This window comes from Protopterus annectens, chromosome 1.part2 (assembly GCF_019279795.1).
Source record: "Protopterus annectens isolate FY-2018-M chromosome 1.part2, PAN1.0, whole genome shotgun sequence".
NCBI classification, from domain to species: domain Eukaryota; kingdom Metazoa; phylum Chordata; order Ceratodontiformes; family Protopteridae; genus Protopterus; species Protopterus annectens.
This window is the reverse complement of record NC_056727.1, coordinates 877186808-877211707: the sequence shown is the minus strand read 5'-3', so window position 1 is coordinate 877211707 and position 24900 is coordinate 877186808. Positions and strand designations below refer to the sequence as shown.

At 41.0% G+C, this 24900-nt stretch overlaps 1 protein-coding gene across 1 annotated transcript in view; it reads left to right on the top strand.

Annotated features, from left to right (window-relative positions):
* The window catches only part of LOC122791543 (zinc finger protein 706-like), a 230890-nt gene that overhangs the window by 75557 nt on the left and 130433 nt on the right, over positions 1-24900 (top strand). Inside the window, exon 3 of the mRNA XM_044059293.1 lies at positions 22038-22168. Coding sequence (XP_043915228.1) covers positions 22038-22133 — 96 coding nt within the window. The 3' untranslated portion in view covers positions 22134-22168. The remainder of the gene's footprint in view (positions 1-22037; positions 22169-24900) is intronic.

Sequence of the window (24900 nt, the reverse complement as noted above, 5' to 3'; positions counted from 1 at the left end):
TGTTAAAAGATCAGTTTGTGAAATTCTGCTAAAACCACAGCTGGCTATGCTGAATTATTCAGAGTCCATATACAAGAATGTGACTAGCGGCTGTTGTGACTGAAAAACTGAGGGGCTGCCAGCCCAGCCAGATACAATTATTTATTCTATGTCATTATAAATATTAATATGATCCACAGTTCTGTGTAACAAATGTAAGAAAATTGTTATGTCCTGAGCTTCAAAAATATAACCACAGTGCACCCTGCTGGAAGAAAGCTGATGAGTAAAGCATTTTATGACTGAACTCAAGCTAGGAGATAGGATGTCTGGGCTAGGAAATTCTATTGTTCTAAGACCGATAATTCATAGGCTTTACATGTAAAGTGTCTTTTTATTACTGTGGTTTCCTAGCAGGTGCATATTACAAAAAGAAATGTTAAAACCTGAAAGTTCTTTGAGCATGGGAAACTTGAGAAGTGTCAAGAATGATGTAATCTGAAATGACTCTGCAATAATGTGCATTAACAATTTAAGACTTTCTCAGAAAGATTTAGCATTTTGTTCTGAAGCTGACAGCAACTCACCAGCACATTGCCTTGTAAGTAGAATTTAGGACATAGTTTCTCTTGGAGACAGATTGGAATATAGCCAGATTAGTCTGTTTTCTATATTTATGTCAGACTGTCCTACAGTATTGTTTTGAAGTATTTTCCTGTGATTTCTGAACTCTATTAGCACTGTTGAATTGATGAATATTGTTTTGTGTTTTTATTATGGATTATTAAATATTTTTAATCCTTTCAACTGTGGCTGTTTTTGTATATAGAGAGAATTTAAGCTCTCAAGAGTACTTGCATGTATTTGGTGATATTGTGTAAGCCACTCCAATAGCCTTAGTCCTGGGTTACACATACTATTTGGATAACAGTAGTAGCACACAGTGGACTTGGTCACCCTTTGGGAAGGTCCTTTAAGTAGTGGTTGGTGGCAGTGATTTATACCTTACAGTCTGGGCAGGAGGGGGCATAGCTGGAGAACCTGTGCCAGCCGTCCCCAGGAGTGTCTGTGTTTGTATATAATTCATATCTGTGTGTGTGTGTGTGTGTGTGTGTGTGTGTGTGTCAGCTACTTGGGCAGGGACATGAAGCACTGGTTGGACAGAGAGGGTACTGGAGGTTTTGGCTCGAACACTCGGCTGAGATCTAAACCCTCTAGCTGTGCCAGTGGGGAGTCTTATTGGGGATCTGGAGAGAAAGGGAGAAACCAGCCCCAGACTAACTGTGATCTTGGTGTGCTCTTAAGGGAAATTGTACTTTACTGTGTGTGTACCTGTTATCCTGCCCAATGTGCACGCCCCTCACTGGTGCTAGTAGTGAGGATTGAGCCTCCTTAGTTACTGGGGCCAGTGTATGGGCATCACAGTGACTGCTAGAAGTAAACCCAAAACCAACACTAAAAACAAATTCCACTAGTGGAATCCACACCTAAACAAGGTATGTAGTAAAAGAAAAAGAAAAAAATCATGGTCAAAATCAGGAAGAGCAACTCCCTTAAAGACAAGTGTTCTCTTACACAACTAAACAAGAAACTAAGGTCTAAGTCTTCAGTTATGTCAGTGACCTTAAAGGTAATGTAGCAGTCTACTGAAATTGTAGTGAATGGTATTCCCGTCAGTGATCAGGGTGACCTAGCATATCTACTGGCTGATAAATTCAGGTCAGACTTCACTGCAAGTGTGACTAGAGGTGGCATTGAATGGGTATGAGTGACCTGATCGGTAAATGACTATGTCATCAGCATAGAGATTAAGTAGGAGATGGGAGAGGTCACAAGAATGTTGTTTAATCAATATTGAGAAGAGGTGGGCAAGAATTTGATCCTTGTGGTAACATTTAGTAGGGGCAGATATTGATTGGGAGTATCCTATTTTAAGGATCCTTTTTTAACTTTAAAGTGTTTGTCAGTGAGGAAGTTTTAAATCAGGGAGTGGCATTTGGACTGAAACCAGTTTGTTTTGGAGAAGATAGTGGTCAGTCAGGTCATATGCCTTTGGGATGGTCTGTAAGGAGGCCACTATCAGAGTTTAGCAGGATGTCATCAGTTAGGGACCAAAGCGCTATTATAGTACTTTGTCCAGGCCAGATTCCATGTTTGGAAGAGGGCAGGTGGTACTGCTAGATATAGGAGAGTTTCTTATTTTACTATCTTTTTAAGAAGTTTGCCCAGAATTGGGAGGAAGGATATTGGACAGAAGTGAGAGGTATCTTTTCTGTACCATGATGTTTTCTGAGACTTAAATTATATATGTGAGGGAGAGATGTAGATGCTATCTACAGTGATATATGAACCAAGGGTTTATGTTGTCAGGTCCAGAAGGGGTGTTTAGTTTGAAGTGTTTTTCAAGTAGAATAGACTTGTTTGGGACATATTCATTTGAAGTGGGACATAAGCATTTGAAGTGGAAGTGGGGGGTGAATGGAGGTGGAATGAGTAATGCATGTTCTGAGAAGCATTGAGTTTTTGGTGGGAGATTCTACAAAGAATTTAGTAAAGTTTGATGCATCACATTGAATGTTTTTAGATAGGGTGTCATGAGGAGGATTTCTTCCTGTAAGTAGGCTTACCTCTTTCCAGAAGTATTTGCGTGAATGTAAGAGGGCAATGTGTGTGTTTGGAGATTTCTTTATTTTGTGCCTTCTGATGGACTTCTTGGCTAGGTTACTCAAGGCTATAAAGGTGATGAAGTTGTCAGTTGAATGGGTCTTTCCATTTTGCCATGTTTCATCCCTTAGAGTTAAAAGATGGTTTGAGTTCAGTGATCGCAATCATTTTGGTGCGTTTATAAAGCCTTTAGATAAGTGGGAAGTATTTGTTTTGCAGATGGAGTAGAAAGTTGGTTAGGCTTACAGCTACTGTATTGGGGTCATGCAAGGAGAGTAAATTGTTCGAGTTGTGGGCTGTGAGAATGATTATAAATTTGTCTGTATTTATGCTACTCTGGTTTCTGAAGGCTTTCATTATCGGTGGTAATTTTATAGGATGGTTGACTGCTGTAAAGGTGATTTGGGCAGTGGTTGCTTATTGGTGGTGCAGAATGTTTGTTGGGGATGGAGTTTGGTATTTTTGTAATTGGGGAGAGTGTGGAATGTTTGGAGGACCTGAGTTATGTTGGTCGTTTTTGAGTTTAAGCGGACCAAGGTCTGCTAGGAAAGTATCCATGTCAGATGAGAGGGCCAAGATAATAAAGACTAAAGCCACCTAGAATGATTGAATTCTTTTTGGGACAGTTTTATTAAGGATGTTAATGATTGGTTTGAATTTATGTGGGGAAGAACGGAGTGCTAGCAGCACTTTCTAACCTTCCAGCACTTTCTAACCTTCTAAAAGTATGTCAACGACACTAGACCAGGCAAATGATCAGGTGGTTTGCCTTTTTGTGAGCAGGAAATTTTAGAAGAATCCATTTAGGACCGGAGTCTGAGGAGTAGTGTCTTTGGGCAATGACTTTGTTTAGGTTATTTCTGTACAAAATTAGAGAAAATCAACCTGATCATTTGCCTGGTCTAGTGTCGTTGACATACTTTTAGAAGGTTAGAAAGTGCTGGAAATTTGAGCCTTTTCTGACCCCAAATTCCGTGACTGCTGGAGTGTGTTGGTTGTGCTGGGAAATAAATGCACTTATGTGGTGTAGCTTGTTTCTGATGCTGTGTGCAGTATAGGAAGGGAAGTAGATCTGATGTTGATGAAAGGGAGGAGTTGGATCTGGGTTGGGTTTGGTGTTATGCTTAAGGAGGACAAAGATTGTGAAGGATAGTCCAAATGAGGTCTTTGATATTTTTAGGCAGACAGAAAATGTTTCTAAATGTTGATAATCATATAGCTGAGTGGTGCTGACAGTGGTGAGCTGGAAAATAGGATTACTCTAATTACTGGGAGGTTGAGGTGGTGGTTTGGTGAAGATGTTATGGAAGTAGATGTAATACATGGTGATATGATAGGTTGTGTAAGTGTTTTGTGAAGATGTTTGTTGGTGTTAGGGTGGTGAGGAAAGGAGGTATAACAAGGTAAGATGTTAGGGTGGTGAGGAAAGGAGGTATAACAAGGTAAGATGTGGAAAGAGGAATATATTACTGATTTGGATATGTGTTTTTGTACAGAAAGTTGTAAGTGGAAGTTGAGACTTCAGTAACATTGCAGTAACTGACTGTGAGGGTAGTGAGATGAGTTGTATGGTTTTTAACATTTGTGTCTTGAGGATGTGAATATGAGTGGGGAGGGTCTGGGAATTGTGGGTGGGAGCAAAGTGGGACACAACTCCTGTATCTAGCATTCAGCTCAAAAAGGGGTAGGTACAAATACATGAGGAGTTCAGAAAGGGGAGCATGGAGAAAAGAGGAGCTGATAATTGTATGTTCCACCATGTTAATAAGGTAGGCTCACCCTAGGGGGAATGCACCTATTGAGATAGGGTTTTGAAAGGAAGAGTCAAGCAAACTGCAGCCATAGAGATGCCTCCTGCCCCTAACATGATTATAAAAAGAGTAGTGCAAGAAACTAAGCGCAGTTGTCAGGATAAGTGAGAAGTACACCTAGGGTTTTTCTTTCTTTTTATTTGCTTTTCCTTTGCTGAGTTGCCGGTATGAAGTATTTGGGTAGAATTCATTGCACAGATAATGTTGGTTTACAATGTGGGGACAGACCCAGGTAGCTTGACAAAAGTGAATTACTATAACTGTAGGCATTGAAGGAATGATTATGGCTGATTTGCAGGATTGAAAGTGTATATCAACAAGCAAGGGGGGACATGCTGCTACCCTCTTGTGTCGAGGCGATGAGAGTGGCAGTGGGCGATCCCTTCTTGGCCGCTTCCTAATAGCAATGCACATTGTGGGGAGGTCTGTCATATTAGCAGACAGGCTGACTGGATTCATCCTACTACCTCACAACTGCTTTCTCAAACCGTCTGTGAGAAATCAGATTTTTTTGTCAGTGAGGCCATGATGTGATCTTTTCACTTCTCCTGCCAGTCTAAATGCAGTAGGTTCTTTACCCTGATCCCTCCAGAGGGGGAAGTCAGAGAGATGCTGTTGTCCACAATCAACCCCCCCCCCCCCCGGTATATATGCTTGACCACCTACTGCTTTTAATCCTAAAATTTCTACAGAAAACATCACGGTGGAAGATCAAGGTTCCCCTTCCTTTTGATCTCATTTCACACACCTCTTTGGGTACTGAGTGTAGATCCAGATGATCTCTCTCACCCTTCCGGGTTGCTTCCCCTAGACATTCAAACCCTGAAGTTGACCGCATGGTTTCCCACTTCCAGTGATGGCTAGGCAGTCCAGGTTCTCCTCACAAGTAGTTCTTATTCTTGTGTCATCACAGCCTCAGTGAGGATGGTTTGTAAAAGTCAGCAGAAAGGGGTTTCCATTTGGGCCTCTAAAAGACCTTTAGACACTTGTTCAGTGCATGTATCAGCAGCATTAGAATTTCTTGCTTCAGTTTTTCATGATGGAGAAAGCTATTCCACTATCAAGGTTCAGTTGGCTGCAATATCCAACTTCCACATTGAGAATTATTCCTCTGTGGTCTCTCTGAAATTGTGTTAAAACCTTCCTTTAAGGGTAATATTCTGCGGCCTCCTATCACCACCTTACTGTGCTCCTACAGGAGTTAATGCAGTTTCTATTTTGAACTGGCAGCCAAAATTATTTTAATGTTTCTGACAAGGGAAACTTTCTGGTAGTCATTTCCTCCACCAGAAGAGTGTCTGAACTCAAGGCTTTGTCTCGTCAACCATCATTTTTCATAAGAGCAAACTGTTTACTTTCCAGTCCTTCCTTTCTACCCAAGGTAGCATCAGTCAGTACTCAAACTTAACATGCTTTCTTCCCTAGGTTCACTAATAATGGGGAATCTATACTTCATGTTCAGACTTTCATAGACAACTGCATGTCTACCTCCACAGAATGAAACCTTTCAGACAGTCGGGCTATCTCTTTGCATCCTTTTCCAAAGCCAAGATTGGTCAGACTGTGTCAAGTTACCTTAGCAAGGTCGTTGACTAGCTGCATTTTTCGAATCTGTAACTATAAAGGTTTGACTTGACTTTTTTAGGGTATCCGTTGATATTTGTGCTGCAGCCACTTGGTCCAAGCAGCTAGTGACTTTGCCCAATCACTCATTGAATACTTGGGGGGGGGGGGGTTCCTGTGGTGTAGCCCTTTTAGCCACAGCGAATGATGCGTCTGCCAGGTCCTCTGTGGCTGTTCCATTGTCTGATCTGGGCATGGGAAAATATTTTCCTTTGGTCTTGGAGATGATCCATGGAGTTCTGTCTGGTTGGCTAGGGAAAGAGGCCTCTTGCCAGTGATTTTTAAGTGGGATTCCCTAGTCAATGGTGTTCAGGAAGGTCCCTGCAAAGAAAGAGAGAAGAAAAAAAAAGTTACACACTGGTCGTCTGAGGACATTATCTGTTTATAAAGTTGATTTGCTTACTTTAGCCAGAAAGTTACTATAGGCTGTTAGTCATGAAAGTCAAGAAATCCTTACCAGAGTTGAAGCCAAAAGAGATTCCTAAGGAAGGTTTGTCAGGGGCATACTGGACGACTTCTCCTGGAGATTCCCAAGCCCCGCACTCTTATTTTGAGCAGTTTAACCCTGTCCGGCTTCCTTGGAAGAGTTTTCCTTTTCAGAAACTACTTCCAGGCTGACTGCAGTATTTTTGTGGGAACATTGGGATGTTCCCCCTAAACTGAGGAGATGCTGTGGTATGTTGGAATTGATGTGCCTCATTCTACACCTATTCTTCCCATTCTGCCAGCTTTGGAGGACGAGCTAAATGCTGCCTGTAATACCTCATCCTCCTGTACTTTGCAAAATTGTAACATTCTTGTTTTGAGTCTGACCCACATTCCATCTGGACGTCTTCGCCAGATGGGTAACGAGGATAAAGTAATTTTCTGTTATTCCCCTTCAGCATACAGAATTCTTAACTACCAAGCACATATGTGGAAGTTTTATTTTGTTGTGTAGATGGGTTGAGGGAATATTCTGCAACATTTTCTTCAGAAGGTAGCCTGTGTCTGAATTCTGTTTTTTTTTTTTTTTTTTTTTTTTGTCTCCTGTCTGAATTCTATTTCTAATGTCTTGTGTCTTCAAGTGTGCTTTCAAGAGTGTGTATGGTTGTGCAGATAGTATTAGGATCCTGCTACTACTACAGGTTTTAGGTTTGCTTGGGTATATAAACAAGTTTGCTGATAAATCAAGTCTAAGATTTTAAACTCTACATAAAGAGGCTTTGTTTGTCCCTTCTGCTACTCTGGTTCTGAAACAGTTTGATGAAAGAGTTAAATTTAATTCAGTGAGTGCTCAATATTTTAAGAAATCTATCATTTAAATCCTCTAGTCCTCTCTCTTAAAAGGCAAAATGCATCATCCCTGCCACCTAGCAAACGGAGCAAAAACAAAAAACATAGAGGTAGGCGAATGACAAAAAAAGGGGATCCTGTCAGAAAAGAGGACCACAGTCTGTCCTTATTGGTCTGGAATTCCAGGTAAATATTCAGAATTCCTCCTTGACCAGTGACGAGGATTGTTTCTGGGCTACATTCTAGACACTTCTCAGCAGAAGGCTTTTCTTACCTAGAAAAAAAGAAGGATTTTAACTGGAAATGTTGAGCTTCTCCAGTCGGTCTCTGGCTTCTGCAAAATAATGTCTTGGGATTTTCATTGCTTCTGTGATTGTCATGATTGCTTTAGCCAGGTTACACATGAAGAAAAATTCAGGGATTTTGAAAACGCATCCAGATGGAGATAGCAAGTGGCTCATAATCCATGACTCCTTTTCTCCTCCTGTCTCAAGTCATTCTAACTACACACCTCAGGTTTTGCTTGTAGAACAGGTTTTGGTGGTGATGGGGGGGGCAAGGTCTGTAAAACTCTTCAGACAGATCATCTGTAATCCATCCTGTAAAATGTTTTCACTATCTGTATTCATCAGGCCTCCATCTGATTAGATACCACAGTGCTGTGGCACATAAAAAGGAGAGCATCAGGTCTTGCTCTTTCTGCAGGCTGGCTGTGATTACTTGGGAGGTAGCTGTTCAGCATGTTTTAACTCTCCAAGCATGTTGTATTATGTCAGAACAAAATGTAGTGGCGGACAAGCTGAGCACGATCAGGGCAGACCATTATGAATGGAAATTGGACAAAGGGGTCAGGAATTGATCCAGCTGTGAAGAATGCCTCAAATGGATCTGTTTGCCTTATTTCAAAATAGAAAAGTAACATTGTGCATGAGGACTCCTTCCAGGCAGGCCTGGAAAACAGATGCATTTTCATTCCCAACAGCTGGATGATTCAGTTTTGATTATCTTTTAGGCACCTGTTTCATGAGGATGTGCATCAGGTACTAAAGGAGGTAAGAAAGCCTGTTGCTATGAAATCTTATATTGGCAAGTAGAAACACTGCCAAGGAATACCCAACCAAGCTAGAATTTTCACCGGGTAATACCTTCTAGCACCTGTAGAAGAGACCCATGGGATATATGCAGTTGGTGCTGCAAAGACATGGCTTGAATGTCCATGACTTGAGTCTTTTAGGGTACATTCAGGCCAGTAAAGTTAAACCCCACTAGCTGTAGATATGCATGTTTCAGCCTTTTTAGTGACTTCAGTATAAGATAATGGATTGTTTGACCGTTCTTCTGAAACAGAGCTTAAAAATAAGATTGATGTCCAGTAATAGCAGGATGCATGCAAAATATCCTAACTAAACCTCATGTCCACAACTAGTGGGGTTTGGCCTTATTGGCTTGAATGAACACGTAGGGCCATTCAAAAAACATTTAGCTGAAACACTATGCTCTTAAGGAGCAAGCTGCATATATCCCATGGCACACTGCTGCAGGAGGTTTAAGGTATTGCACATTGAAATCTCTAGCTTTGCTGGGTTTTTCTTGGCAGTTTGCTGAATGGTTTGTGAGAGCTTGTAAACTTGGTTTGAATTTGGCAAGTGGAAAAGGATTTTTCTAGTTAGGGTCTTTATTGACTAGGCACCATCAGGGATTATGTAGTACTGGTTCCTAAATATTTGAGTTACTATGCTCGGGCCTTTTTTATTCCTCTCTCACGTTCATCTAGTGACCATTTCAGCATGTCTGCCCATAGATCCTCTCCTTTTTTGTTTCTGGTATAACACTTTTAAAGGGGGTTTACACCTGAGGCCATGTATGGCTCCTTCTCGATCTTTGTGCTGGAAGAGTCCGTTTCCCTTTAAACAGTCTCAATAAAGGCTGATTTAAGGTTAATCGCATGGAAAACAGTATTTTCTCTGACTTCTTAGAGGAGTAATATCTGAGTTGCAAGCTGTCATGGTGGGTGAACCCGATCTGATATTCCTCATTTATGCCCATAGTTGTTTTCAGAATTCATTTTGAATCAAGTCACCAGTCTCCCAGTGTTTTATCTCCAGATCCTTAGAACCAGAGGATTCTGCATACTGAGTACATGCATAGGCAGCTCAGATACTATCGTAAAAGAACTAAGTGCTTTAGAAAAGCAGATCAGAGAGAGGTTTGTTATGATGGGACAAAGGACAATCCGTGTGAAGACGGACTGTTTTGAGATGGTTGTCACCTGCTGTTGCTTTTTGTTCTCACCATGGCATGTGTGTTCAGTCAGTGTCAAGACAAGTCTACTAAAGCTTTGGCTTCTACGATTACGTACTAGAAAGCAGAAGATTCTAGAACAGCATCACTGTCTTCATGGCACTATATACTAACTTTTTATGAAGCATTACAAATTTGAGTTCCTTATTTTCTTTTTCCCCCACGTTTAAGATTTTTGCTGTGGATGGGGTAGAGCTTGCAGATCTTTTTATTGGTGTGTGCATGTGTGTTTGTTATATGGATGGATATATATAACATGCAAGCAAGCCAAAAAATTAAACTGAACATAAAAAAAAAAAAAATCCCCTAGCAACATCTCTGTTCAAGAGTACAAACTCTACCAGAAGTGGCATTTCAGTTGGCACTCCCACCCCTTTCTGTTCAACTATACTCTGTGCTCATACAATCTCTGACCTGCAGTCCAAACTCCCAGTTAGCCTCATCTCAGCCTGTTGCCTATCCCTTCAGACATATTTGCTTCTAATACATTGATTCTTTTGCCAATTTCCTCCAGTGAATTCCAGTCATCTTGCAAAGTTTCTGTATTCCTACTTTAGAGATTCCTATTAATAGTCTTTTTTACATTCATGTGCTGACTTTGTTGTAATACTTTTGTCATGAAGTAGCTTAAAGTATTGTAATGTCTGTTGCTCGTCTTACAGACTTTCATTCAAACCTGGTGTCAGACTCCCATGATTCATCCTTCTTTTTCCACTAACTTTTGTGCTTAAACTATGTATTTGAACCTGTGCAGCTTTAGGTAGTCCTAGCCCTTGTTCTGTGAGGAGAATCCAGTTATCCCCACTTGACTCTCCCTCTTCCCAAATTCCTTAAACTCTTTAGTTGCTCTCAGCTTCTCTAGTTGATAAAATTTTTCTTGATCTTGTATGTAAGGAAGGGACTAAAAAAAGTGGTTTGCATTTTTATATCCTTTATTACTTGCTGTTATATGTTTTTATTAGATTTGTACAATTTAACGGATGCAAGGAGGGGATGGTATGTATGTTATTAGAGAATTAGTGTGATGCTAATTGTTGTGTTGCCTCTTATTGGTTAGAATCAGTTTAAATGGTCTTGAATGAAGTGCTTTTCTAGGTATGATGAAGTGGTCTGCACAGTAAAAGCGCTTACCAGTATTTTATGTTTTTTATGGCATTTAACAAGTATTTATTGAGCAGAGTTCCATACAGTTGTGGTGCTTGCTAACTTCATTTTGTTGTTGATATGTTTGTTGTGGTTTAAGTGATCTTTGTTTGAGAGTTTGGCCAAAAGTTTTACCTTACTGTCCACAACGATAGTCAAGAGATCTCTGGTTCCTATTTTTTTCACTTGTGTGTAGTCTCTTCCTACATATTCTTACCTACCATAGTGGGCTCGTTTTTAATTCATACACCTAAATAATGTTCCCTTAAGTGTGTACATTGATCAACCAGTTTTTATGGGTGAATAGTTTACTTCTATACTTTTTGTTCAAGGATCCCCAGTTTTATATCTCCGTCACTAGAAAGTGTTTTAAATGTTCATTGGAAGTACAAAGCTAATATCTGCAAATACGCGTTTTCTTTTATTACCACACCAGGTAATCCTTGAATTTGTGTATCCTTATTTTCTTTGCCATCTGCTCTAAATGTAATGTAAAATTAACAAACTGGAAAAGAAGAGATTCCCTTCCTGGTTTCTTTGTTTTGGCACAGCTTGTCAGAGGTGAGCCGTCGTATCTTTATTCTTGCTTCCAGCCTTTTGTATAAACTGTTTATATTCTTTAAGGATGCAAGAAGTGCCACCTTTGGCTTGCTCATAAAATCCCAGGTGATTTAATTGAACGTTTTTCTCTGTGTAAAGACCCTCCCAACAGTAGCAGTGCTTTCTTGCACACACTTCCTCTGGATCATTGATAATTATATTAATGCTATTAAATGGTTTTCCTTCCTTCACCTTCTGTATCTGTCAAATTTAGTTGCCTTTTTGCTATTCTGCTAGCTAGTACAGCTCTTAACACTTCATAGTAATGGCTTAAAATCCATAGTTGGTATATATGAAGCTGGACCTAAAGGATATTTAATCTCTCTTGGTAATGCAACCACAACTGCTTTCTTTAAAAATAATGCTACTACCTCACACGTCAGTATTGTTAAACAAAGCCTTCTAGTTAGTTGCCATTCTTCTATCCCAAGCTTACAAATTTCCAGTGGAATACTATTTTGTTCCTGGAGACTTCCCTGCTGATTTTTTTTTTGTATACAATTTCTTCCTGTCTTGGCTGTTAACTGTTATCCTAACCTTGACAGTTAGTCTTCCATAAATATTTCAATTTGTGACTTTTGTTTCCCAGATGTTCATCGTGCCTACAGCTGCAGTCATAACAGATGGGTTCTCCTGCCGTCAGGCGGGTTCTCGGTCGACCGAATTCCAAAGTCTAGGTCCGGTGTCGGTTGTCGCTTCTTCCCTGACGTCAGTGCGACAGGGGTATAAAAGAACCAGCCGACGCCATTTTCTTCAGTCTTTTTTGCCGCGCGGTGCCCGAAGCAGAAGCATTTCGCAAGTGCCGGTCGGCCAGCTCCTGAAATTACAAAAATTTTGCAACCGAAGTCTTCTCAAAAGCTAAGTACCCTGTTGGGGAAACTTTTCTTGCATCAGACCGATGTCAGACAAAGTTAATAATTGTATTTCTTGTGGGAAGCAAATACCGCATAAGGATTTTCATTCCCTCTGCATTCCTTGCTTAGGCCCAGACCACGACGTTTCGGCCTGTCGTTTTTGTGCTACATTGAACAATCGCACCATTAAGCGTCGGGCGGAGTTCGCCCAACATTATTTTGGCAAAAAATTTAATTACATTATGTCGTCGGATACTCCGACTCCAGTTTTGAGTAAAAGACGCAAAGATAAGGACCGACATACGAAGTCCGTGGCTTCTACCGACACCACGCCAAAGCCGACTACAGGTGGTCCGGTTCTCAGTGAGGCGCCTACGCAGCCCCTGACTACCGACGGCACTTCATTGGCGGTGTCTACTGTACCCGAGGTCGCAGGCTCCTCGGCCCACACCCCGACTACCGATACCGAAGCCACTCTAAGCGGTGAAACTCAGAGTTTAGACAGGTCTACCACCTCTCAAGGTGTCTTCAGGCCTTCCTCATCTTTTTCCATCAAGGCTTTTACTAAGTCTAAAGCAACCCTGCATTCTAAGAGACAAGCTCCACAGGGCCCTTCTCCAGGCCCCATGCCTAAAAAACAGATGCTCAAAATGGCTGAGGATTTGATTACTCTTATCAGGTGTTCTCAACCCGCCCCCCAGACAAAAGGCCCAGAGTGGAGGAAGAATCCCCCTCCTCGGACCAGGCCTCCATTATTTCAAAGCACTCTGATGAACAAGAACATTCATACTCCCCTTTTGAAGATTCTGATGCAGAGGAGTCCATTCCCTCTGCCCCCCCCCCCCTGAGGATTACTCTTTTGGGGAAACCTTGCATACCTTGAGGGAACACTTCCACTGGGAAGGCCAAGAGTACTCAGACTCCAAGAAAAGGCTTAGGGATTTTCTCTTGCTCCCTCAGCACAGGCCTCTGGCTATACCTCCCGTCTTAGACATTCTAGATGATGTGTATTCGGAGGCCTGCCTTAACCCAGACTCTCTACCTCCAGCCCCAGTCAAGCCTGACAAGTACTACCGGGTTCCTGACTCACACCAGTTCTTATACAAAAGCCATGCGGCTGACCCAGAAACTATCTCACAGGGCCCCAGTGGAATTAAGGCCTCCACTGCTAAAAATCCATTACCTTCAGAGAGAGATTCCAGAGCTTTAGAAAGGTGGGGAAAAAAGGTATACACCTCGGCCACCTTAACCATGAGGGCATTAAACTGCCAGTTCCATATGGTAAAGTACCAACAGTTTGTTATCACAGTTGAGAAGCAAAATGTCACAACCTGAACAACCAGACTTGAAGGAGTTGCAGGATTTGATGCATAGTGCAGAACAAGTGGGTAAACATACCTTGCAATGTGGTTTTGATGCTCTAGAGGTCTCTTGTAGAGCTGCTGTTACAGGATCAGTCATACGTAGACATGCCTGGCTCAAGGAGCAAACCTTACTAGATCATGTCAAAGCTAAATTACTAGATGCCCCTCTACAAAAAGATGTATTATTTGGTGTTAAAGCTGAGGAGGTATTAAAGAAAATGGAGGAAAAGGCTAAATCAATGCAAACAGTGAAAGATGCCCTACAGGTACAACCTCCACATTTCAGTAGAAATTGGCCTTCCAAAAATTGGTCCTTTCCAGCCACGGACAGAACACAAAGAGGTAGATACAGGCACCCTAGGGGCAGTGGGCAATCTCAAGGATCGTTTAGAGGCAGACAGTGGCAAGCTCCTACACAAAGAGGTGGTGAGGATAGTTCACAGCCATTCAGAAAGCAAACCCAATGACTTTCCCCTTTGCATGTCAAGCAAGGCTCAAATGGCAGCACCTTTAGGTGGAAAACTGGCATTATTTTCAAAAAATTGGCATATTGTCACAAAAGACAAATGGATCCAGGACATTATAAACAGAGGCTACAGATTCCATTTTCACACCCTTCCAAAAATGAGAAGCATGCCAAACCTGCCACACAATCAAAGGGCAGAGGCACAAAGACAAATTTCAGATCTCATGGACATGAAAGCTATTCAAAAGGTACCTACACAAGAACAAGGTCAAGGTTTTTATTCCAGACTATTTCTGGTACCAAGGAAGGGAAAAGATTGGAGACCTATTTTGGACCTATCCATCCTAAACACATTTTTACTCGTGCCAAAATTCAAGATGCTCACATTACAGCAGCTTCTTCCCATGCTGGGCAAGGAGTCTTGGCTGGTAACATTGGACCTCAAGGAGGCGTACCTGCATGTCCCAATCAGACAAGATTGCAGAAGATACCTCAGATTTCTTGCAGGTTCAACCTGTTGTCAATTCTCCTTTGGCTTATCTACTGCACCCAGAGTATTCACGAAATGCCTGGCATCAGTAATTGCCTATGGCAGACTTCAAGGGATACAAATATACCCATATTTGGACGACTGCCTGATCCAAGCGGACAGCAAGCACATACTTCTGAAACATCTGGCTTTTGTAATAATGTTGTTGAATTCTCTGGGATACACAGTCAACAAAAAGAAATCAAGGCTACTACCATCTCAAAAAATAATTTTCCTGGGTGCCAACTTGGACACAAACACCCAGATGGCCTACCTCACGCCAGAGAAACGGGGGCAACTAACTCAATACTTCAGAAAACTAGCAAATTTCACCAGGCTGACTGCAAGGAAAATCCTGCAGGCTCTGGGATTCATGGCATCTTGCATTCTACTAATCACATGTGCAAAGCTGCATATGAGGAAACTTCAATGGTACCTGAAAAACCTATGGTCTCAACACAGCCACAGTTTAAAAACAATAATACCACTGATTCCATGTCTTCAAAAGGAATTTCTGTGGTGGGCTCAAGCATGCCAAAGAAACACAGGTCTCCCATTCTGTAAGCCTCAAGCAAATCAAGTCATCACAACAGACGCCTTGGACTACGCCTGGGGGGCGCACGTGACAGATCGGTGCATTCAGGGCAAATGGTCCCAAAAAGAAAAGCACCTACACATCAATCAAAAGGAAATGCTGGCAGTAATAAATGCTATTATAGCTTTCAAAGACCTTCTGTATCCAGGTCAACTATTGATAAGGACGGACAACACCACAGTAATGTGGTACATAAACAAACAGGGAGGAACCCATTCATTCCCCCTATGCAGGCTGGCCATGTCACTTTGGAACATGGCTCTGGAATTACAAATCGAACTTCAAGCACAGTACTTGCCAGGCAAGGAAAACATGCTGGCAGACAACCTAAGCAGAAATATGACAGATCCACACGAATGGAAGTTGCATCCTCAAGTTTTTAAAGAGATAATTCAAGCATGGGGAAGGCCAGACATAGATCTCTTTGCCTCCCACAAAAATCACCAATTGACAAAATTATGCTCAAGGATTTTTCATCCACAGGCCTGGAGAGTGGACGCTCTCTCGTTCAGTTGGACAACAATGACAGTTTATGCCTTTCCACCTCTTCCTCTGCTGCCCAAAGTTCTATTAAAAACCAGAGCAGACAGACCAAAGATGATTCTCATTGCTCCAGACTGGCCAAGACAACACTGGTACCCACTCCTGAGGAGCCTGACGCATTCCCCACCATGGACCCTACCTCTAATGCCTCCTCTTCTGACTCGGCACAGCTTCAAAACTCTTCACAGTCAGCTGAAAACACTCAATCTGGCCACATGGAAGATTCCTTAACTTCACAACAGACCCTACTCTCCAAGGAGGTGCGGGATGTAATTTTGGAGGCCAGAAGGCCTTCTACTAGAAAAGCTTACTCTGCAAAATGGAAACGGTTTTGTGCCTGGAATGAGAAAAAGGGCCAGAATCCTGGAATACTGATTTTACCTCAAATATTACAGTATCTAGCTGATCTGCTAAGCAGTGGACTTTCATTCTCCTCCATCAAAATCCATGCCTCAGCCATTTCTGCAGAATACAACACTGATCTTCCTTTATTCTCTCACCCCCTCTTAAGACAGTTCCTCAGAGGGGCTAAGAATATAAAACCCCCAAGCAAACAACCAATACCTGCTTGGGACCTCAATTTCATTCTAGAAAAGCTGACCTTGCCTCCTTTTGAGCCAGCTGCCTCAACAAATTTGCAATATTTATCCTGGAAAACAGCCTTCCTTCTGCCTATCACCTCAGCTCGCAGGGTATCGGAACTACAAGCCCTCATGGCTGTGCAGCCTTTCATCATTTTCCATCAGGACAGAGTTTCCTTACGAACCAATCTGTCCTTTATGCCAAAGGTGGTATCCAGGGTAGCTTTGAATCAGGCTATCCACTTACCTACCTTTTACCCTAATCCTCAAAACAAAGGGAAGAGACTACTACATTCCTTGGACATCCACAGACAGCTACGTTATTATTTGGACAGAACAAAGCCTTTCAGAAAATCAGAACAACTCTTTGTGTCCTATGCTATAGGAGCTAAAGGGAAGCCAATTTCCATTATACTCCAAAACTAGAGCAGGCTTTGCCACTGCAGTCCTGCAGGGCATCCTGGCTCCTCCTAGTTCCACCTAGTGCCTATCACCCCTTTTTTAGCTTTGGGATTCTACCCATCTGTTATGACTGCAGCTGTATGCATGATGAACATAGTACCTACCATAAATGTAGATGTTCGAGTGCTAATACAGCTGCAGTCCAGGTTTCCCTCCCTCCTTCCCCTCTTGGGACAGGCCTATTGGCTAACACCTCTTCATACAACCTAATTGGGGTATTCATTTATGGTGTATTTGCTTGCAACTACTGTTTTTTGATTATATTGCATTGCATTATTACATAAATTGATGTATTGCCTTCCTTCTGGGGCACCTGACATCTAGGGCAAGAAAAACTGAAGAAAATGGCGTCGGCTGGTTCTTTTATACCCTTGTCGCACTGATGTCCAGGAAGAAGCGACGACAACCGACGCCGGACCTAGACTTTGGAATTCGGCCGACCGAGGACCCGCCTGACGGCAGGAGAACCCATCTGTTATGACTGCAGCTGTATTAGCACTCGAACATCTACATTTATGGAAGGTACAAAACTGTACTTTTCTTTGCTTTATTAAAATTATCATAACATGCCTGAAATCGATTATGGTCTATTATAGGATCATTGGTTATTCTTGTAGGCTTCCCAAGTTAGGCAAAATGAGATGTCCAAAGTCACTGAGCTAAGATTTTATTTATGATCCTCTGTTTTTAGCAACCTTTCTTGTGCATATTGTTCAGATGTTGACTTTTTTCTTTGCAGTTATTCTCCCTCTTGCTCAGAGAGTCCTATTCTCCTGCATTTGTTTTTGTCCACCCCTCTAAACAATTCTTATTACTTACTTTGTCTCTTCCATGCGTTTAAGTCCATTTTTATTTTATTACACTTTCTATACATTTTGCAATGTTTTTTTGCCTCCGTAATCATATCTACAATAATTTCATAAATTGATCTCATCAAGAAATACGTTAGTGCCACTGTCCGTCTTGGTGAGTTTCAAAGCTTTCAATTTTCTACATGTGTTCTGTGAAAAATAATTCCTGTTCAGTCTTTATCTTTGTATTTTGGAGTGATATTTTAATTCCTTTGGAATTCCTGCTACTGAATTATCTTCCATACTTTTTTACTTTGGAAGTCTACCCTTTTTGTTCTATTTTCCCTTCTCATTTGTTGCAAATCATGTTTCATTTCCTACCCATAAATAGTAATCCCTACTAAAAGCTTCTCCAAAATTATGTGCTGCAGAACTGTAGTTTCTGGCAGGATGTTAAGTACATGCCAGTGTAATACCCTTCTCTTGCCACTGAACTCTTGGTACCACCTTCTCATTTCACTGTGGGGCCCCATTCTCTCAGTCAATATTACTCCCCTTTTTTCTTTGGATTTGATATTCTTCTCTGTCCACCCTGAAATACTTTGTCAAATTCACATGAGCATGTCTATCTGAATGAATGTTTCTTGTAACATTTTAGTTTGCGCCATACATGCCAAAGACCTGTAGTGGTGTTTACAGTCTGTTAATATTAGCAAACAGCTTTTCTTGATAAAAAGCTATTACTCCCACATGTTGTATGTGACTTTTTTTTATAGTTTCCATCTTGCAGCTTATAAGCGCACAGTATTGGTTGGGAGTCTGAGCATGTATGCAGTTGCTTTTTATCTGTAGTTGAGCCAGTGTATCATTTTCCAGTTTCTCTTGCTTCAGTTAAAATTCCCCCAAATTAAATGCATTCAAATCATAACTAGCAAATGTGTGAAACTGTAAGCACCTTTTTCCAAAAAACTTTATCCCTGCAAGGAGTTGTCCCAAGTGGATGTCTGCACCCACTGGTATTACCTGTCCTAAAGTTAATGGTTAACATTTAATATGCGCATTGGACTCAGTGTTCTCACTTTGCTGTGTTTTTATCCATTTCCAGATTTGAAAACAACTTGTATGTTTTCAGTATGCATTCACCTTTAGCCTTAAAGTGCAGTGATTTAACCTTAAATGTAATGGTGCATAGTTTAATTTAATGCATTACTGTACTAAGGACCGGTGAGGCAGTTACTAGAGTAATTCACTTCTCAGAGTTTCAAACTTAATTTCTTATTTTTTACTTAACTGCTTGTCAATATCCATTTAAAAGTTAACTGCATAGTACCTTGCAGATTTCACTCTGAACACACTGTTTAGACCTCATGTTAAATTGCCCGCAGATGGTAATTGGAAACCCATGAGCCTATTACTTTACCGATGTGAAAAATAACTGCAGTTTGTTACTTGTCTGTTTTAATTTAGCCATCTACCTCTGTTAACAGGAAATTAGCTTCTAATCATATAATGTGTGTGTACACAAACATACATAAATGGGTCTACCTGTAAAGACTGACTCTCACATAACCGACTTTCAAAATTCTGAGAAGAAAATCATGAATGGCTGAAACCTGAATGTCTTTTTTATTTATTTTTTATTTTATTTTTTTTTTAAACCAGGGTAAACAAAACTCATGCTGAGGTAAGTAAAACCCACCTAGGTGGGGGCAACACCCCCCCCAATGTGAGGAGCTGGGCCTCCCAAACTACTAAATATGCCAAACTCCGGGATCGCACTACAGTGGACAAACTGGGCATGTTGGCCAAGTGTTTACTTACCCAGGTAAACAGTCGATGTTCAGGTGAACTGCTGTGATTTTTGTCTTGGGATTTTGAAAGTCAGTTATGCGCGAGTTGGGCTTAGTATTAGACCCATAAAGAAATGCATGTATATGTACATGCGTATTTTAATGTATAATGTGTGTGTGTGTGTGTGTGTGTGTGTGTGTTTGTATGTGTGTGCGAATGTGTGTGTGTGTATATATGTGTGTGTGTGTATGTGTATATATATATATATATATATATATATATATATATATATATATATATATAAATAAAATGTAAAGTTGCAGTCTACATATAAAAGTGTGACCCAATGAATTTGGTTGAGTTTGGGATTGTTAATACCAAAACATTTGAAATATCCAAACATTTTGAAATTTCGGGTGGCAGAGTGTGCTTGCAGGTTCAGGTAAGGGGCTGTGTGTGTGGCCTGTGATAGCAGTAGTGTTGCAGAAAATGTATTCAAGATAGGCTGTAGGATTGGGGTTAGAGGCAGGGTTAGTCCGTATTAGTAAGGTAGGCAGGGGACAACTTTTCCTACTGTTAATGCATGCTAACCCAAACTCTCTACCCAATCTTCCCTTAGAAGAAAACCTTTCCACAACACTACCGCCATTCATGCATTTTTTCTGGAGTTAGTGCTGTTTTTTTATTGAATGGAAAATTAAACTGTTTAGATTTCGTTTTTCGATTGGTTCTTTGTGAGTTTTTGATAGGGAGAGTTTGTCATTGTATGATTATTTTGTATTGGAGCATCTAGCCATTTGACTTTTATAACATGATCAGTACACACACACACATACACACACACACACACACACACACACACACACACACACACACACACACACACACACACACACACACTCTCTCACACACTCACACACACACACACACACACACACACACACACACACACACACACACACACACACACACACACACACACACACACACACTTTCCTCCCCATCACCCAAAGAGCATGTTGTATTGATTTTAACTTATTTCTAGCCTTACTTATTTGTATAACTGGTTTACACTGTAACAATAGATCACAAGTAAGAGCAAATGCTTTTAATGCAGAACAAAAGTCAGTAGTATATACAGCAGTCGCTGATTAAAACTGTTCCATTTCAGACATTTAGAGTACCAGTGACATTGTAGCATACAGATCTACTTAATAACATTGCATGCATTATTTTGTCTTGCTAATGCCTACAACAGACTCCTCAATCCTTATATTTACTCTTTAAAAATTTACCTTTTTATTTCTTTTAAAACCACTGATATGGCTTCAATTTTTTTCCACATCTTGGCTGTCGCCACACAAGCACTCAGACTGGCTTAGGTTGTCCTTGGACATTGCTGCTCATATTTTTTCCCATTGCTTGTTATGTTTCTAGCACCTTTGTGCTTACGTCTGGTCTCTTTCACATTCCTTGTTTGGTGGGTACAGACATGTATCCCGGAGGTTTTGTTAATTGCTGGTAGAGGCTTTAACCTCAAAAGACAGGACAGGAGAGCTTCTCACTGTGTTGCTGCATTGGAAGTCCTGACATGAATAATTGCTGAGCAGTAAACTAGCTAGTGCTGACCATATCATTAATCATATGGGTTATTTTTGAAAATTAAATTTTGTGTATGGGTTTAAGTAGTGGTCTCATTAAGGATCAGGGAATAGCGCATGTTGTATTTTGAGAGCTGTCACCGAACTTGGAACAGAAGAGAGAAAGTGCTTCTCATGGTCCTGAGGTTAGTCTTCATTTCTTCTGGCTACTTGTTTGTCCAGTTCCACATTTTGTATTTATAACCAGGCTGATTCTACAGTAGTGCACCTTTTCGTACATCAAGTTCAGTAATACAGATTGTGAGCTGCATCTCTTGCTCATTGTTTTAATATGTTTAAAATTGTTAACCTCTACAGTCTTCGAGCCACTTTAACATTACTGTTTCCTTCTGCTCATTCTTTGTTTGGGATGCCTCCTTATAGAGCGCTGTAGAACATCATGACTGCACCCCTTTTTGGGATGGGCAGTTAACCCTCCCTAATCAGACTTCTTTATATAATGTTGTTTATACACTATTTTCACATAACTGTGCTTGGAATCAAATTAAATGTAAATCAAGTTATTCCCTCCTTCTCTGTCCCTATGTTTTTGTAGGGGGTTGAGTGCCTTTCACACACCTAAGACCCACAGGTAGGTGAAATGAAAAGACTTAAATTGCTACCAGATGTGTGCAGTGGATTCACCTCTTCCAGAATTTTTTTAGCCTTGTGCCTATTGCTTGTTGGGATACTTTACTGACTTAGTGTAAATGGGTATTGAAAATGAATAGATTTGTTTTGTTTTCATGCTGTTATTTTGAAACATGTTAGAGCAACATTTGGTTATGCCAAGTGTATCTGGCGGGTTTTTGGGTTAAATGATGAGACTATCAAAAAATCAGTTTTACTCTCTAGACTGTATCTGAAAGAAGGATTTGTGTAAACTCTGGATAAGTGAAATAGTTCACTTACCCCATTTGCTCCTTTTGTATTGTGTACCACCTTGACACATGCTTGCAGTTAATGGTTCACTGTTACCTTATTAAAGTAGTCTCGAGTTGCTTAATATTTTCTTTGTCTTACAGACACAGATGCCAGATCCTAAAACCTTCAAGCAACATTTTGAAAGCAAGCATCCCAAGTCCCCACTACCTCCAGAACTAGTTGATGTCCAGGCATAAAAACTCTATTTCTGCATACTGGGCTTGACTCTTGGGTAAAAAAGAGTTGTATGAGCAATGTGTTTTGTATCTTCTGCATTTTAATTCTCTATGCAATGTGCTGTGACAAAAAAAAAATGAAGTTGGATGCACGTTGCATGCTTTATTCTTCCTTTTGGGCTGCTACAGACTGAATTTCCATTGTTTTAACTGTGTTTGTACTGTTTGTACTGTTTGTAATGTTTTTGTGTGTTAATAATGGCATTTGACATGTTAACATCTAGTAAGAGGTTGCATATAGCTATTTTGTCCTGCAGGATGAGTTGATTGGCATTGCACATCTTATTTTCCATATTGTTCTGACGTCATCCTTCTCTGTGCTACAGGGTGGGAGCTGTCTGCTTTCCCTGCAGTGTCATGTGGATAGTGGACAAAGACCGGAAGGAATGTTGCCCCAGCTTGGGACCTCAGTTGTGACAAACTGTCCTTTCCATCTTTTTAACCAGCTGCTTTTGGACCTCTGAAATTCCTTACTTGGAAAACTGTTAATAGTTGTCCCTACCGTTAGGAGGCCTTGTAAGGCTTCATGTGCAAAGAGCCTTTCTTGCAGTCCTGAAAGACAAGATGAACCCTGCACACTAACCCCTTTATTCCAAAAGTGATTACAGTAATGGTGAACCAAGCTGTTAAAACTTTAGTTCCCTCATCCTCCAAAATAAGGGAGACGCTGTACTGCATGGATGTGCATAGGCTTTTGAGGTACTACCTAAACATGTTGGTATCAGATTAGCTGTTTCTTGCCTTTTTTTGTGGAAATCAAGGAAGGATTGCTAGTGACTAAACCAACTTTCTTCATGGTTTGCACATAACACAGTAAAACCCCTGGAAGGAACTTCAAACCCCTTCATCAGGGAACACTGCAGTTAGTATTGCCTTTCTGAAAGGGGTTATTTCCACAGAACAGTCCAGTTGGCTATGTGGTTCTGTGTTCTCTCACCCACTCACTCAGTAGATGTTAATGAAGTCAGAGTTGGTCAGTTTCATTTTTTCACTTCTACTGCAGTGAGCCCATGAGGGGTTGGGGTCCCCCATATGCCCTTCCTTGTTCAGTTCTCTACCTTGTTCTCTTTTTCCTCAGTGCTCACTAAAGCAGTGACCTGCCCATTTCCCTGTTTATGTATGTTTGTTTTTACATGTGCACATTCATGGCTGCCACTTGAATAAAGTGTGGCTGAGCCCTGGCCTACTTGCTATGTGCAGTAATGTTGTATTAAGTTTCATCCTTTGGATGTTAGTGTTGCAGAGCAATGCTCTGCCTCCCTCCCCACTGAATGTGCAAACTAGTGTCAGCAGGTCATTATCGCCCTTTCTCATTGGGTTTTCCAGTACTCTGCTTGCTTGTCTGTCCTGGGTCATGTCAAGTTAATTTGGGGGCTTTTATTGTTTTGTGCCTTGGAGTTAACCCAGGGTTTGTTGGCTTACTTCTGGAGGCCCTTTTTACATTTTATTTTTTGCATTCATGGCTTTCTTCTCTTGGTTCTCTCTCTTGCCCTACTTCCACTGTAGCTGCATAGGGTTATACTTCAGTAGTGCCTTCCTCACCCCCAAGTGTAGCTGGGCAAGTCATCTGCAGAAACCATTAGATTCTTGAGCCTCCAAAGTATGAAGGGCCTGAGAAGGACCTTTCCAGGAAAAAAGACTGGCACACCCTTTGGACCTGGACCCCATATCTGATGACCATGTTTCTTGTGTTTGATCCTCTGAGGACCCCAGGTTCGATGTGGTCTTGAAGACAAGAAAGAGGGAGTGGCCCTCAAGAGTAGATATCTCATCAGCAAAGACTACAGCAGTCAACATCCTTTGATGATGCAGTCTGGGCTCCTTTCTGTTTAGAAAGTAATTTTTAATTGTAATCCCATGATCAAATATAACAAAATGCGCACATTACATAACTTAAACACTACAAATACAAAAGTAGTGTTTAACCCAGTTAAACCAGCTGTCTTGCTGATCATTGAGTGCTGTTGTGCTGCTTTACCAGTCGATGAACCACAGATATGGTGACATTTAATCAGGAATGTAAGAACCGCATTCTTACCAAGCTAATGCTCCTCTTCCATTACTAGCAAGTGTAAAATCCCAGGGCCATCCTATCCTATTTTGTATTGCTGTTGTGTTCTTACTGTGATTTTTTTACTCTGCTTCCCCAAGAGCTAAGCAGTTTTATTTTTCTGTAATTTCCCCCTAAAGCTTTTGCACCCCCCCCCCATACCAGTGAAAAAGAGGATTCTCTGCGTCAGTGACTGAGGTACTGCTCCAGAAAATGTTTAGCTCTTAGTAGCTGTTTCTTGGTCAAATAGCTTGAAACACATGGCCAGGGTAGCATCTTCTCCAAAACTTGTTTGGGAGCCAGTGTTAAGCTTAACTCTGGGATCCTTTATGTAAAAAGTTTGAGTATGTGTTATTTAGATTCTGTGTGGGATAAACTGGAGAAATATAGATGGGACACAGTTAATATATTTACACTCTTGACATTCTTGTAAGTCACAGGTAAAGTTTTGTTAATACAAGCTATTTTCAAGTAGTCCAAAATGGATTTGCATTTTGCAGTGACTCCATCCAGTTTTGGCTTTGTTATTGGGATTGTTATTTGATATGGTAACAAATGGGAACTTTTTGATGTGAGTAGTGAGGCAAATTGACACCCTCCCCCCAAGTCAAGGCAATTTGTTAGCTTAAGTTTGCTCATTGACATTAAATGGAACTGCTGTTTTAATGGAATTCCAGT